At 49.5% G+C, this 14,129-nt stretch overlaps 4 protein-coding genes across 4 annotated transcripts; 2 read left to right on the top strand and 2 right to left on the bottom strand.

Moving 5' to 3' along the window:
* Positions 1 to 344: 344 nt before the first annotated feature.
* BC939DRAFT_391914 (FAD dependent oxidoreductase-domain-containing protein) lies at positions 345 to 3,519 on the top strand (the record flags this gene model as incomplete). The annotated part of the gene is made up of 5 exons (XM_051551993.1): positions 345 to 705; positions 1,335 to 1,515; positions 1,628 to 2,936; positions 3,009 to 3,248; positions 3,340 to 3,519. 5 exons carry the CDS (start codon positions 345 to 347, stop codon positions 3,517 to 3,519), a joined length of 2,271 nt encoding a protein of 756 aa, XP_051417017.1.
* Positions 3,520 to 4,092: 573 nt separating this feature from the next.
* On the top strand, positions 4,093 to 7,039 carry BC939DRAFT_437338 (P-loop containing nucleoside triphosphate hydrolase protein). The gene is made up of 4 exons (XM_051553686.1): positions 4,093 to 5,112; positions 5,219 to 5,670; positions 5,762 to 6,002; positions 6,111 to 7,039. The coding sequence occupies exons 1-4, from the start codon at positions 4,135 to 4,137 to the stop codon at positions 7,020 to 7,022; spliced, it is 2,583 nt and encodes an 860-aa protein (XP_051417016.1). The 5' UTR covers positions 4,093 to 4,134; the 3' UTR covers positions 7,023 to 7,039.
* A 527-nt stretch (positions 7,040 to 7,566) lies between these two features.
* On the bottom strand, positions 7,567 to 9,766 carry BC939DRAFT_517562 (UPF0014 family; the record flags this gene model as incomplete). The annotated part of the gene is made up of 8 exons (XM_051561174.1): positions 9,321 to 9,766; positions 9,139 to 9,224; positions 8,903 to 8,963; positions 8,699 to 8,777; positions 8,326 to 8,414; positions 8,157 to 8,229; positions 7,949 to 8,068; positions 7,567 to 7,813 (listed from the first exon to the last, which is right to left on the bottom strand). Exons 1-8 carry the CDS (start codon positions 9,442 to 9,444, stop codon positions 7,567 to 7,569), a joined length of 879 nt encoding a protein of 292 aa, XP_051417015.1. The 5' UTR covers positions 9,445 to 9,766.
* Positions 9,767 to 9,838: 72 nt separating this feature from the next.
* Positions 9,839 to 13,949, bottom strand: BC939DRAFT_498976 (uncharacterized protein; the record flags this gene model as incomplete). The annotated part of the gene is made up of 5 exons (XM_051559885.1): positions 9,839 to 10,989; positions 11,081 to 11,483; positions 11,572 to 11,838; positions 11,955 to 13,081; positions 13,268 to 13,949. 5 exons carry the CDS (start codon positions 13,947 to 13,949, stop codon positions 9,839 to 9,841), a joined length of 3,630 nt encoding a protein of 1,209 aa, XP_051417014.1.
* Between the last annotated feature and the right edge of the window lie 180 nt (positions 13,950 to 14,129).

The raw sequence follows: 14,129 nt of genomic DNA, 5'->3' as shown, positions 1-14,129 counted from the left end.
TATTGCATTAAAAACTACCACTCCTCGTTTCTGAATTCTGATCTCTTAGCTCACCTCTCATTCCTCATTTCCTTTTTCTCTCTCCTCTCCTTCCAGTCCTTCCTCATTCCTCTTCCCCTCACTCACCCCCCCCCCCCCCCCCCCCCCCCGACAACTGATCTGACCTATTCACTATGTGGCGCCGAATCCCCGCAACCGGTGCCCGACACACAAGCTCGTTTGGCAGGAGAGCCGCCTATGCCACCGCGGGTGCAACCACCCTGGCCCTTACAGGATACTACTACAATCTTCAACAGCGCCGATCTTTCGATGACGATCATTTCGAGTATCCTCCTCATTCTTCAATGATCTACCTGGAGCCTCAGCAGGCACCCAGGGACCCCACTCGTCCTCACGCATTTTGGGCACCACCCTCGCGCGAAGAGATGATCCGCATGCTGCAGGAGGGTCCTGGTGCGATCAAGAACATCGTCAGCGCCAAGGAAAGGCTCTCTTTGCTAGCAAGTGTTCCAGGAGGGTCAGGCTCAGGATCGGCACCAGCGACGACAGCAGCTGCCTCTGACACGAAATCATCAGCAGACGACGAATCGGACGTGTTCGATCTGCTGATTATTGGAGGTGGTGCTACAGGCGCTGGGTGTGCAGTCGATGCTGCTACTCGTGGACTGAAGGTCGCCATGGTCGAGCGCGATGACTTTTCTGCTGGTAAGCTACTACTCTGTTTGCTTAAAGATCAAGGAGGCATTTCTGAATGCCATACGCCAAAAGGACCGACAACGATCAACGGCGAGAAAACACACATCTTTAGTCCAACCCAACGTAGCCGCCAAATATACTCTCAAAGCAACACCAGGGTGACTACAGAAGGCTGCCGGGATGAGGGCATTCGACCAATTGGGGCTGGATATGCTGGAGTTACAGAATCTAAATGAGCGAATCTTGGAAATAGAGAAGGGACCCAGGAGGAGATAAAAAGAGCACACATCTGCTATTTTGGTATCAGGACATGTGTATCGTTCGCTCGCTCGCTCTGCAGGTCTATTTAATTAGCCCTGTTTACGAGAGTCCATCCTTGAGTCATAGCTAGGGAGAGCGATGCATGGTGAGCAGAGCAGTAGGGAGTACAGGACGCATCTACAGAAGGGTCACCATCTTTATTCATGGGTCATCGTTAGCGGGCGGGCATGTAAAAAATTCTACTGCTCCTTGCGTCCCACTCATCTGCAAAGCCGAGATGCACGTGCCTTTTCTAGTGCGGCCCTAGAAAGACAACGAGATCAAAGTCACTGTCCTCACATATATTTGCATTTGTTGCTCGTTCTTGAATACTATAGGAACATCCTCAAGATCGACGAAGCTTGTTCATGGAGGTGTCCGTTACCTGGAGAAGGCCGTGCGTGAGCTGGATATTGAGCAGTACAATCTTGTCAAGGAGGCATTGAACGAACGCGCCAACTTCTTAAAGATTGCCCCCTATCTCAGCTATCAGTTGCCGATCATGCTGCCCATCTACAAGTATATGCCTTTTCTATTTCTTTTTTCGATTTCTAAGAACAAAGGTCAAGGCGCATTGGAAGAAACAAACTCTGGACTCATAGTGTATTTTATTGCGTACCTTGACAACTAGATGGTGGCAAGTTCCATACTACTGGGCTGGATCTAAGGCATACGATCTGCTGGCGGGTCATCAAGGCATGGAGAGTAGTTACTTCTTGAGCAGGGGCAAGGCTTTGGAGGCGTTCCCTATGCTCAAGAACGACATGCTGGTCGGAGCCATGGTCTACTACGATGGTCAGCACAACGATTCGCGCATGAATGTCGCTCTCGGATTGACTGCAGTTCAGTATGGTGCAGTCATCGCAAACCACGTCGAGGTCGTCGAGTTGCACAAAGATGCCAACAAGCGACTGTGTGGAGCACGCGTCAGAGACAACATGACGGGCAAGGAGTTCAACGTCAAGGCTAAGGGTATCATCAACGCTACGGGACCCTTCACTGATGGTATTCGTCAACTGGATGATCCCTCGATCCAGACAATTGTCTCACCCTCTGCAGGAGTTCACATCATTCTGCCAAACTACTACAGTCCTGGAAACATGGGTCTCTTGGACCCCGCCACCAGCGACGGAAGAGTCATCTTTTTCTTGCCATGGCAGGGAAACACCATCGCAGGAACCACCGATTCTGCGACCCAGGTCACCCAGAATCCCATGGCGACTGAGGATGAGATCAACTGGATTTTGGGCGAAGTCAAGAACTATCTGAATCCAGATGTCAAGGTCCGCCGTGGAGATGTCTTAGCTGCCTGGTCTGGAATCCGTCCCTTGGTCCGTGATCCATCTGCCAAGAGCACTGAGGGCCTGGTTCGCAACCATATGATCAATGTCAGTGCAAGCGGATTGTTGACGATTGCCGGAGGCAAGTGGACGACCTACCGTGCAATGGCCGCTGAAACTATCGACAAGGCTATCAAAGAGTTCAACCTGCAACCTACCCGCGGATGCTCGACAGACCGCGTCAAGCTCATTGGATCACATGGATACAGCAAAACGATGTTCATTCGCCTCATTCAGCAGTTTGGACTAGAGACCGAAATTGCCCAGCACCTTGCCAACAGCTACGGCGACCGTGCTTGGGCTGTTGCCTCACTTGCACAAACAACTGGCAGACGCTGGCCTGTCTTCGGAAGAAGGGTTTCGCCTCTTTACCCTTACATCGAAGCGGAGGTCCGTTATGCCGTGAGACGCGAGTACGCCTGCACAGCCGTGGATGTTTTGGCCCGTCGTCTCCGCTTGGCATTCTTGAACGTCCACGCAGCGTTGGATGCCCTGCCAAGAGTCGTTGAGATCATGGCCGAGGAACTAAACTGGGATCAGGCGCGTCAATTGAAGGAGACTGAGGATGCAAAGGCGTTCTTGAGGACGATGGGGTTACCTGTCAGCCCTATCGCATACCCGACCATCACGCCCGATGCTGTTGTTGGACATCCCGTCATTGAAGGCGACAAGCATGAGCAGAAGAGTTTCTGGGGCCGCTTGGGAGGCAAATCCTCAACAGGAGCGAGTGTTCCTGATTCGTTTTACTCAAGAGCACAGTTCGACCCTGAGGAGCTGGCAGAGTTCCACAAAGTCTTTGGAGCTTTGGATCACGACGGCGATGGTCATATTAATGGTCAAGATCTCGGCGAGGTTTTGAAGAATCTCGACATGGATGTTGACACTCAAGTCCTGAAGAACATTATCGATGAGGTAAGTTGGCGCCTTTTTGAACTCGTTTGTATTTGCGGTTTCGTGTCACCAGTAATTGATATATTCCGTTCATGCTGATTTGTCATGGTAGGTTGATCTGGACAACTCGGGCACAATCGAGTTCAATGAGTTCTTGGAGGTGATGGGTGGATTGAAGGAGCATGCCAGCCGATCGGCCTTTTCCAACATTGTGGTTCAAGTCGAGAACCAAAGGGATATCGACTATGGTATCCAGGCCAAGAAGATCGACCGCAGTGGTGGCGGTGCTTAAGCCCTTGCCGATATTTCCTCTGCAGCTTTGAGTCGTACTTTTTGGTTTTTGTTATTTTTTTATGCAAATCTCATCTTCAGTAGCTACTACTCTTCACTCCTTTACTCGCTCACTATCTCGTTACCCACGCTTCATTCTAATAAACAAACGATATATCATGCATTTCATCTTTACAAGTGTATTTTCAAGCTGTGCCCGTGGCGTCTCTTTGTGCTGCCAGCACTTAATGTCCAAAACAAGGGAGAAATCCAACATCTCTCGTTCCAGTCTCGCACTCGTAGATTAATATTCACCGTATTTGAAGCGATGGCACTGGAAGTCCTGAGAATGAATAAGAGCAATTATTTCTTTTTTTCATAGAAAAGTGAAATACGTAGCGCAAATGCGGAGTGGATTTGAACTCTGAACGCTACGCATTTTGGGGACGGATTTGCTTTCCATTTGAAGCCCCCCTAATTGGTTGCCACCAATTTCATGGTTTTGGTGGGATATATGGACTGCTGGGGTCTTCTTAAGCCACAGAGGTAAACACGCTTTCTTTTTTTTCTGTGGGGCCATGGGTCAACGCTTCTGCTGTCATTCGCCAACCTGTTCATTCGAGAGAGGAGCATCAGCATGTTTAATATCAAGCGATACGACGCCGAGGAGGAGACGTCCAAGGGGGCCCATACCCAGCATTCAACTCCATCAGCGTCTGCACAGGACCGGCTCGCAAAACTCAACGCCCGTTTGAACAAGAACAAGAGTAAAGGTCAGGATACGACTGTTACGCAAGACCGGCAGGGCGAATCTTTACAAAAACAGAACCAACATGTCCGATATGATGGCACAAAGCAGCCGTCAATACCAGATACCAAGAAATCCGGCGCCAGTGTTATAGAGATTTCGTATAAGCGCGGCAGGGACCAGGAGGAGGAACCGCGGAAGAATGGAAAGAAATGGGAGAAGAGAGCCAAAGAATTGAACGATAGGGATCTGATTCCGAACGACGTCCGCTTAGTCATGAAGGCAGAGGCAGAGGCGGCTGTAGCAGCAGCAAAAGGAATTCTCAGGCCTGTCACAACCACGCCATTACCGTCACTAGCACCGGCATCTGCAGATCAGGATCAGGACCAGGACGAGGATATGGAGGCCGAGATTCAAGAAAAGGAGGACAGGCCATCAAACGAAATTGAACATGCAGAACAAGAAATCGACGGCGTTAAACAATTTGTGGACGATGCAGCCGCTGATGCCGCCCTCGCAGATCTCGCCCTCGTACCTCTTCCTACCTTTGAGGCCAAAGAAATCTCTGCCACAGAACGAGAGCGCGCCAAATCCATGGGTATTCCGGACTGGCTGGCACATCCGACAAAGATTGAACCAGAAACAAACACACCGATCGAGGCGCCTATGTTCAGATTCTCACAGAGGCTGATCAAGCAGTGCAAGAAGGCTGGAATCGAAGAGTGCTTTGCGGTCCAGACGGCTGTGATTCCCGTGTTGATGAGGGCGAGGCATTTGGGAGACGTTCGCAAAGCGCCAGGCGATCTCTGTGTGTCAGCGCCGACTGGAAGTGGAAAGACGCTGGCCTATGTTCTTCCTATCATCGAGGTAAGAAATGGAAACTCATGGGACATTCCGTCATGTGGACAAATATAAGACAGGCGGATGAAAATGTACTCAAATGTGCGTATGGTGTTTATTGTTCTTGTGCTAGATTCTCTCGCAGCGCGTGGTAACGCGACTCCGTGCTCTTGTGGTCCTTCCAACGCGCGACCTTTGCATTCAGGTCAAGGAGACATTCGAGACATTTGTCAAGGGCACAGATCTCAAAATCGCAACCTCAACCGGACAAAATTCGTTCGCACACGAGCAAAGCATTCTCGTTGGCGAAGCACATGCTACAGGATCTCAGGTCTTGGGTGGCCACAGTCGAGTCGATATCTTGATTACAACACCTGGACGACTGATCGATCATATCAAGTCGACGCCTAACTTTACATTGCAGCACTTGAGGTTCTTGGTGATCGATGAGGCGGATCGGCTGTTGAACCAGAGTTTCCAGGACTGGCTGTACCATATCTTGACGGCGATTCATCCTTCACCGGAGAGACGATTGTTGGGAGTAAACGGATCGGAGACGATCCAGGTCAAACAGGATCAATATGGGTAAGGACACCAAATGTCGCTTTGGTGACTGTGAGGACGAACGCTGAGTAAGGGGTCTGTAGCTGACATACAACGTCGCTCTGCGATATAGGTTCCCAATCCACGATGCCATTGCCCCAGGATTCTTGTCTTCGTTTTTCCAGTTGCCTGAGTCAGATGTCGAGGATCCAAAGGCGCTCTCGGTACAAAAGCTGCTCTTCTCTGCAACGCTGACCAGGAATCCCGCCAAGATTGCAAGTCTCCAGCTCTCAGACCCTCAATACGTGGCGGTTCAGGAGGGAGGACAGGACGGAGATGATAAGCAAAAGTATACTACTCCTGCTGGTCTTACGGTAAGTCCTTTTCTTTTTCTTTTTTCTGTTATCTCAAGTGCAGGGCGTGGGATTGATGTTGAGGCATCAGAGTTCTCATCCAGAGCGTTTTATGTTTATTCACCATAGGAAAACATGGTTGTGTGCGAGACATCCGAGAAGCCATTAATGGTGTTGCATTTGCTGCACCATTTGAACGTTCGTTCCGCCTTGTGTTTCACAAAATCCGTGGAATCTGCGCATCGCTTGTACAAACTGGTGCAGCTCTATGAAAAGATCAGGACCACGACATCAGCTCCGACCGCCACCACTGCATCAGAAACGAATGACATCAAAGAAATCCAGGAAGATAAGAAATCTGAAAACGGCGACGAGGACGACGAGAGCAGCTCAAGTAGTGACAGCAACGATTCGAGCGACTCTAGTAGCGATACCAGCAGTGACGACTCGGAAGCCGAAGATGAAGACGAAGACGAGGAAGAGATGGAAGATATCAAAACGTCCACGAAACCAGCGTTGAGCTCAGCACCCACAGACATGGAAGTCGACAACGATCTAACATCAGCATCCACAGAGCCCTCATCTGCGGTCCCAGAAAGCACCATCGTCGTTGCAGAATACTCTTCCGACCTGCCGAAATCTAAACGCCAAGCGATCCTGCGGGCCTTCAATAAGGGCGAGATCCATCTTTTGATCTGCTCAGATCTCATCTCTCGCGGTATGGATCTAGCTCCAGTCTCAGTGGTGATCAATTATGATACTCCAGTGTACATGAAGAAGTATATCCATCGTGTCGGTCGTACAGCTCGTGCGGGCAAGTCGGGTACGGCTTATTCGCTCGTGGAGATGCAGGAGGTACGACACTTCAAAGAGATGCTTTCCAAGGCTGGCCATTGGGAGAAGATCTCAAGGATCAAGGTCAAGGAGCGGGAGGTGAAGGACTTGATACCCGTGTATACAAAGGCTTTGGGAGGGCTCAAGGAGGCACTGGTGGCGTCTGCAAGGGTTGGGAAGATTGGTGGGCGGAGAGTGCACAAGTGAACGCAGGACAACCTGACAACTGTAATATAATAATAAAATCGTTGACCAAGGCACACATACAACTGCTTTAGAGCAATGCTGGAAAGATGTTTATTCATTACTATTTTAGATAAAGATGTAGAAAGGACGGCATGCCAAAGACGCGCTGTTACTTTGAGCGCACAAGGGGAGTTCTCTCATCCGCCTCCTCGTTTTCCTGGTTCCCACTCTGCTTGTCCTTACTCTTGTTATCCTTGTTATCCTTTTTACTATTGCTGGGGTTGCTGCTGTTGTTGTCGCTATCCTTGTTGCTACTGTCCCTCTTGTTGTTCTGGTCACCCTTACCGTTCTGGCGAGGGCTCCGACCACCCTGTTCCAAGGAAGGAGACGACGATGGACTGGAGCCGTTGCGGGGCTTGTACCAGCAGCAGCAGAAGGTCCGCTGGAAAGCGTCCAACGTACGGCTGAAGAAATTGCCCACGCTCTTGGGGAGAATTGATTTAGTCTTGATAATACGTTCTGGGCGCAATCTGTCCGAGGAATCAAAGCAGACGCGAAGACAGATCTAATAAGGAAGGCAGGTGACGAAAATAAAGACAGACATGTTTTTAGCATTACCATATATGCAAAGCGAGGTAAAAAAGTCGTGATAATAATTCATCATTACCAAAACAGAGGAAAGCGTTCCGAACGCGGCAGCACCAGAGATCATGAACATGATGATCTGCTGGGACTTGGCGGCGTTCATGACTGAGGCACCAGCAATGAGCTGACCGGTCATCATTCCTGGGATCGAAATAAGTCCAATAATGCTATCATGCGCGTATTATCCAAGCGGAGCAAAAAGAGAGAAGACAAGTCAGATAAAGTGCGCCTGCGACCTCAATGGTCGGCTGTCGTCGATTCTCTCCATGATACTGTGGGTTGACTGAAGCGTTCTGGCATACCTCATCTGGTTAATCGTGGGCAACATGGCGCGACGCATGGCTTCGACGGCGATGGGACGACATGCCTCCCAGCGGCTCGCTCCCATCGACAAGTACAGCTCAATCTTTTCCTTGTTCTCGCTAATTGGACGGAGAGGATTAAAATATCAGTTCCATGTCCTTCCTGTCTCTTATCGTGATGGTTAATATTTCGACGCTCAACACGCACCTGAATTGACTAAGACACTGATCCAGACCCAGCGAGATACCCGTCATTGTGTTTCCGAGCAACATTCCCAAGACTAACGCAGAAAGAAGCATTCAACCGTTAGTGCTTTAGTAACACAGTGTAGCACAATGAGCTGGACTATACGACAACGGAATGGAAATACCCTTACCTGGGATGAACTCCTTTGGCGAGTGCAATGGGTCGACACCCATAGCCAACCTCGTTCCTGTTGATGTCGTAGCATGAAAAAAAAGTGGGCTAGTTAACAAGGGGATTTCAAACAACGACAACTTCTGCTGTTTGCCCTAGGCGCATCGAATGACTGCATCATGATAGAGCCATGATCGCCCAGACAGGAAAAGGATGTGGATAGGACTCTTACCAAACGTTGCAATGATTAAGCAACTGCATCCCATCGAGAGTAGAACCGAGGGAAACTATAGATTCAATAGACACATTGATAAACGTTAAAGGTCTCTCAAAATAATGACATAATGTTAAATGTAGTGAATCATGATGGGGGCGTCAAAGAGAAGGACGACCAACGCTTTACCATGTAGATGTGCCGACGCTTGCTAACGTTGAACACAGCCTCATAGGTACCGAGGAAAATCAGTAACACTAGACCGTTCAGTTGAAAGAGATGGTTGTTTGCATTATCAGATCTTTGCTTAATCTTTTTTTTTCAGGCGGGTGGGGATACAATTCGTATTTCGAAAATTGTAACCATCATCAGAAAGACTTACAGGCCAGGAGAAAATTCAAGATTGGGTTATTGGAGCTGAAGATGTTCTCCAGGACCAGACCCTATAAATTATAGATAGATGGACATGTAGATTTTCAAGGACACAAGCATGGGAAAAACACTAGATGAGCCATTTTTTTTTCTTCCCGAATCTTTCTCTTTGTCAAGAGACATCTTTTCTTGTCTAAGCAGCATCGTCTTTCACAGAGGTGGCGCATGCTATTGAGCTCTGCTTACCATGATAGACAATTGCACAATACAGCGGATGGCACTGATGAAGAGGCGTTTTTCCAGACCGAGACCCAACACGATCGAGAGAATGCCTACAAAAGAACAAAAAATAAACAAGGATGTGAGTTGATCCTGAAGTTTCATAGATGAAAAAGAGCGTGGCGATCAGGGAATGCACCCATCCATACCGTTGACGAGGATAAGGGACGAAGCAATGGCGACGTGATACCACTGCAATTCGACCATGGGCTTCTGTCCTCCACCACTGTCGCAGCCATCCTTGTCTTTAACAAATGTCGTGATAAAATCCATTGTGTATGCCTGTGAGGGGAAGGAAATCGTTTGTCGGCGCAATGGAAGAAGCTCAAAGGAACGGTTCAAATGGAATGGTGGCGGAAGGTGTAAGGAAGACAAGGAAGTGAAGAGAAGAGTGAAGCGCAGTGAAGGGGAGGGAAAACAAAACTTTATGTCATTGGTCTCGGAGTGGTCCTTCCTTTTGGGAAATTATGGAAATTATAAACACGTCTCCTGTCTCCTACTTAGTCCCTTCTCTCACCTTTGAACCTTCATCGCTCTATCAACTGAGGACCATGGATGGAATGCTATGCTCACCATTTGCTTTCTTTATTCAAGAAGAAGCACGCTCCATCCTGTTGCCCAGGACAGGAATCATTAAACTGTACAATTATTAAGTGTAATAACGGATCTACTTTGCCCACTCTCCCACAAGTTCGACCCCCCCATTGACATGTCCGTTGCCTTGCTCCTGGCTATCAGCGACATCGACTGCTTTCCCTTCCTCCTGACTTTTTGCGTTTTGGGCGCTAGCAGATTCGGAGCCATTTGCTCTATCTGCAGTTTCTGCGACCTTCCCTCCATTATAATGGCTCAGTCGCTCTTGCTCCCTTTTAGCCTTACGCACGACTCCATAGCCCTTCTTGGCATGGCCCCACACATTCCGCATGATGATGATCACGATCGTCACACCCTCCACAAGGTAGAACAGGCCTCGGATAAACCACGACAGCATGATAAGAAGCATATCCATCCAGGGGTTCTCGATCCTCTTGAGGTTCATCATCTGGATCTGGTCCTCGACCTCCTTTAACTTCACAAAGTACGATTCGTTCCACTCCACCGTGAACTTGTCCACAACATCCTTGAAGAATTGCTCCTTCTCGTAAAGCTGTGCGCCCGAGGCGGCCTTGAGTATCTCCAGCCGCTGGCGACACTCTCTCACATATACACGCATCTCCTCGACAGCTTCCCGTGTTATCTGCACACTGGCTTGGAAGGAATAGGTCGCCGAGGTGTGGAGAGAGGACATGGAACCACTCAGATCTCGCACAGAGGACACAGACAATCCCCGACGTGTTCTCCTGTCCTTGATCGCATCCAGAGGTGAAAGTTGGTTATGCTTGAACCTGGCGCCGCCGCTAGCTTCCAAGGAGGTTGAAGGAATGGATTCATCAGGAGCTTCCTCGGCTTCTGGTTCCTCGGACAAGGGCGTATTCTCATCCAGATTCCACGCTCCGCTATTGGCTATCTCAGCTTGCTGATGTCTCTCGATAGCGCTAGCCTTGCCTCTAGACCAGCTCATGGCTTCTTTAATCCATTTCTCGCCATTATCCAACTCCTGCTCGACCCTCAACTCCAACAGATCCCACTTGCGTGCCCGGCTCTTTGCATCATGGTCCTTTGGTTCCTCAACACCCAGCGTCAAGCGGATTTCCAGAACGTCAATTTCGTCAAGATGACTCGGGTATAGGCTGGAAGATTTCATCATATCAGAGATACCGATGTGCTCTTCGTATGTTGGAGGTGGTTCAGATGCTGTCCAAAGTGCACTCAAGTCCACTATTCACCATTCAATGACAAATATTGAATGATTTTGTTAAGATTTGATGAGATATTCAAGGCTGAAGCAGAGCAAAGGAAAACGCCTTACCTGTATCTGCAGTCCAGTCAATCGACGCCAACTCCGGTCGAGTCTTCAGGCGCTGGAGAAGCCTCTTGGGGATCCGCTCCACGTCTATCAGCAACTGCGACGCCACACATGCGGCCTGCTTAGAGATATCTGTGTGAACTAGAACTGCATTGCCAGCAATATCCTCTCCTGCGAACGTCGAAGCCGGCAACAGTGGCGACTTTTCGGTCCTGGAGGGGTTCAATAATGGCGATCTTTCCATCCGCGACGCAGGATTGACCCTGGGAGACTTGTCTGTACGATTGACTACATCAGAGAGACCGGAACTTGGAACAACTCGTGGTGAATTGACCATGACACCGTCTGGACTCTTGACTGGGTCCAGCCCAGGCGAAGAGCTACTGCTCAGGACCCTGATATTCAACTATCAAAAGCACCATGTCAAATGCGTGTCAGCAATGTCATATCAAAATATGAACGCAAGAAAATATAGCGCACAATTCAAACAGTACCTTAGGTCGAACAGAATTATCCATCGAGTTTCTGCTAGAGGAGGGTTCGCTAGTAGATGTACGGGTAAAATTTTGCCCCTGTAGATAGGCCAAGGAAGGATCGACCTTCTTTCCTACTGATTTGCTGATGTCGAACAAGGAAGCTCTTCCTTGGACAGGGATTGTCGGAGTAGTATTCTGATACGGCTCGCCCTGCTGGATGGCCGAAAGAGCCTTCTGTCCGCGCTTCCATGTCATCTTGTCCTTGAGTCGAAGCAAGGATGACCGCTATGTGAATTTCAGAGCAAGCATTAAGCAATTAGCATGTGTCTCCATGAAATGTGGATATCTCTCTGGTAATACTGAAAATAGAATATAACTTCCAGAATAACCGTTGAACATACCTTGTAGGTAGCTGCTGCTTGGTTATCGCTTTCATCCTGACTGTCATCAATGCGTTCTCCTTGTGGCCATTGAGACGGTGGCGTCCAACATCCACTATTTTCGTCATCCGTCAATGCGATACCACCTCCTTCCCCATACTCAACACGGGCAACTTCATCTAGCGATGCTCTCTGCTTTGTTTGCGTGTCAGATATTACGTTGCCCTGTGCCATTCCTGAATGCGGTGTAGCAATTGATGATGAAGCTGTTTCTGTTATCGCTTGGCTCCGTTGGCCCTGAGTAGATGTATGCGCCGACTGGACGTAAGGGCTGTGCTGACTGTCGAGCGACCGGCGCTCCTGTGTCGATGCTGTAGCCGTTATCCGTGGGCTACCGTAGCCGGAAGATTGTGGCGAATCGCCATGGATCGAGTGATCGATATCTGGTCCGACCTTCTTGCCGCGTACGCCAAAGATTCCCAGGAACGAGTTTCGCTTCGACGGCGATGTCTCCATGGTTGAAAACTCAATACCGTTTGCGTTGTATATATCATGGCTCAATGGTGACATAGCAGCAGGTACGTTGGATCCACCTCCGACTGTAGTTGGATTATGATACGGCGGGTTCGGAGTGGTTGCTGACAGTTCCTTAGATTCCATCACTAATGACGATTCGATAGCCAGACTCTCTGAAGACGTCGATGACAGATATGATTGACTAGGATTGCGCAAAATCGATGGTGCTGTTTGGACAAGATTGCTCTGTGATCCATGCCTCGAACTCGCTATGGCGGGTCGCCTTGCAAGAGCTGCCGCTTCGGCTGCAGCTTGAGCAGCGGCCTTTGCCTCCATGTGATCCACGTCCCATATGCAACTCGACTCCTCGACCTTATCCACAAAGCGATACTTATCGCTCTTCAGTTTGCGGGGTCGTTGCTGGCCCGCATCCATTGAAGTCTTGCTATCGGATGCAGGCTTTGATATCGATGTTGTTTTGAGCTGTGGTAAAATCTCATGTAGTTTCCGCAAACGATTGATCGAGTGCCCGCCATCGATAGACTGGTATAATTGTGTGTACTTTGATTCCAGATAGGCCTTACACGAGCTGGAGAACTGGAGTGTCTTTTCAGAAGGCTGAAAATTGGCGGCTATGGGATATCAATTGAAGAGAGCGCAACAAAATAATAAGTACTAATGTCATCACGAACAACCGAAGGGCACATGAGAAAGCGCATACGGAATGCGCGAGGGGGTTGTGTGTCTGTCAGCCTGACAATGGTCCTCATTGTCATTGTCAACAGTAACCCTTTTTTGTTGTTTGCATCTGTCCTTACCTAATGAGGCCTCAGTGGCGGGCAAGGAGACGACGCGCTGTCGTTTTTGTGTTGGATTGTTGTGCTCGACCCGCTTCTTAGTCATCTCTGTCAGCTTAAAGACATGATCGTCGTCAATGGACTCTACCAAGCTCTGAAGACTGTTTGAGGGCTCCATCGACGGCCTTGTAAGCTCTGCATCATTCGATATGAGATCTAGCTCTCCTCTTCCGTCAGCAACCTCTGCAGTATTGATACTACTGCCGCTGCTATATCCGCCGTCCTTCTGCCAATTTCCTAGCGCCCTGTGCGTGTCTAGTATCCTGTCATGTCCTTCGATAGATAGCGTCGATCCATTGCCGACACCCGCGGTCTCGCGCTCTAATGCTGTTGATGAATGCTGACTGCCTGTAATCCGTGGCCTGCGTGGCGACCTGCCTCTCGAAATAGGCGAGGGCTGCTCATTGTACGGACCAAGCCAACCAGAAGAGGAGGCGTGCGTATGCTGGGGACGGGATGAGGGTTCTGTCCGGACTCTCTGACGTCCGACGACAGGCGAGTCCTCTAGGTGGGGAGCATGAGATGAGTGTGGGGTCTTGTGTGAGGAGTGCTGGTGCTGGTGCTGGTGGTGCTGATGGTGCTGATGTGGTGTTCGCTGTGAATTGAGTGTGGATGAAGGGCCGCTTTCCAAGGACGGGTTCATGTTCCCCTCCTACGTCTCGGTTGGTCAGAGTTGGATGCAGTCGCTGGTAGGGTAGGAGCAAGAGCAAAGGGCGGGGTGTGATGCTTCTTTGGTTGAATGAGGGCAGAGAAATGTAAGTATTGAATGTTGAGTCTGCGTAGTGTGCGGGAGAGGGCAAAGCAAAAGGAACGCATGCATCCC

Source organism: Gamsiella multidivaricata (assembly GCF_025024155.1).
Source record: "Gamsiella multidivaricata strain RSA 2152 chromosome Unknown BC939scaffold_4, whole genome shotgun sequence".
Taxonomy (NCBI): Eukaryota; Fungi; Mortierellomycota; class Mortierellomycetes; order Mortierellales; family Mortierellaceae; genus Gamsiella; species Gamsiella multidivaricata.
Note: the sequence above shows the minus strand (reverse complement) of the source record. Positions and strands in the feature narration are given on the sequence as shown.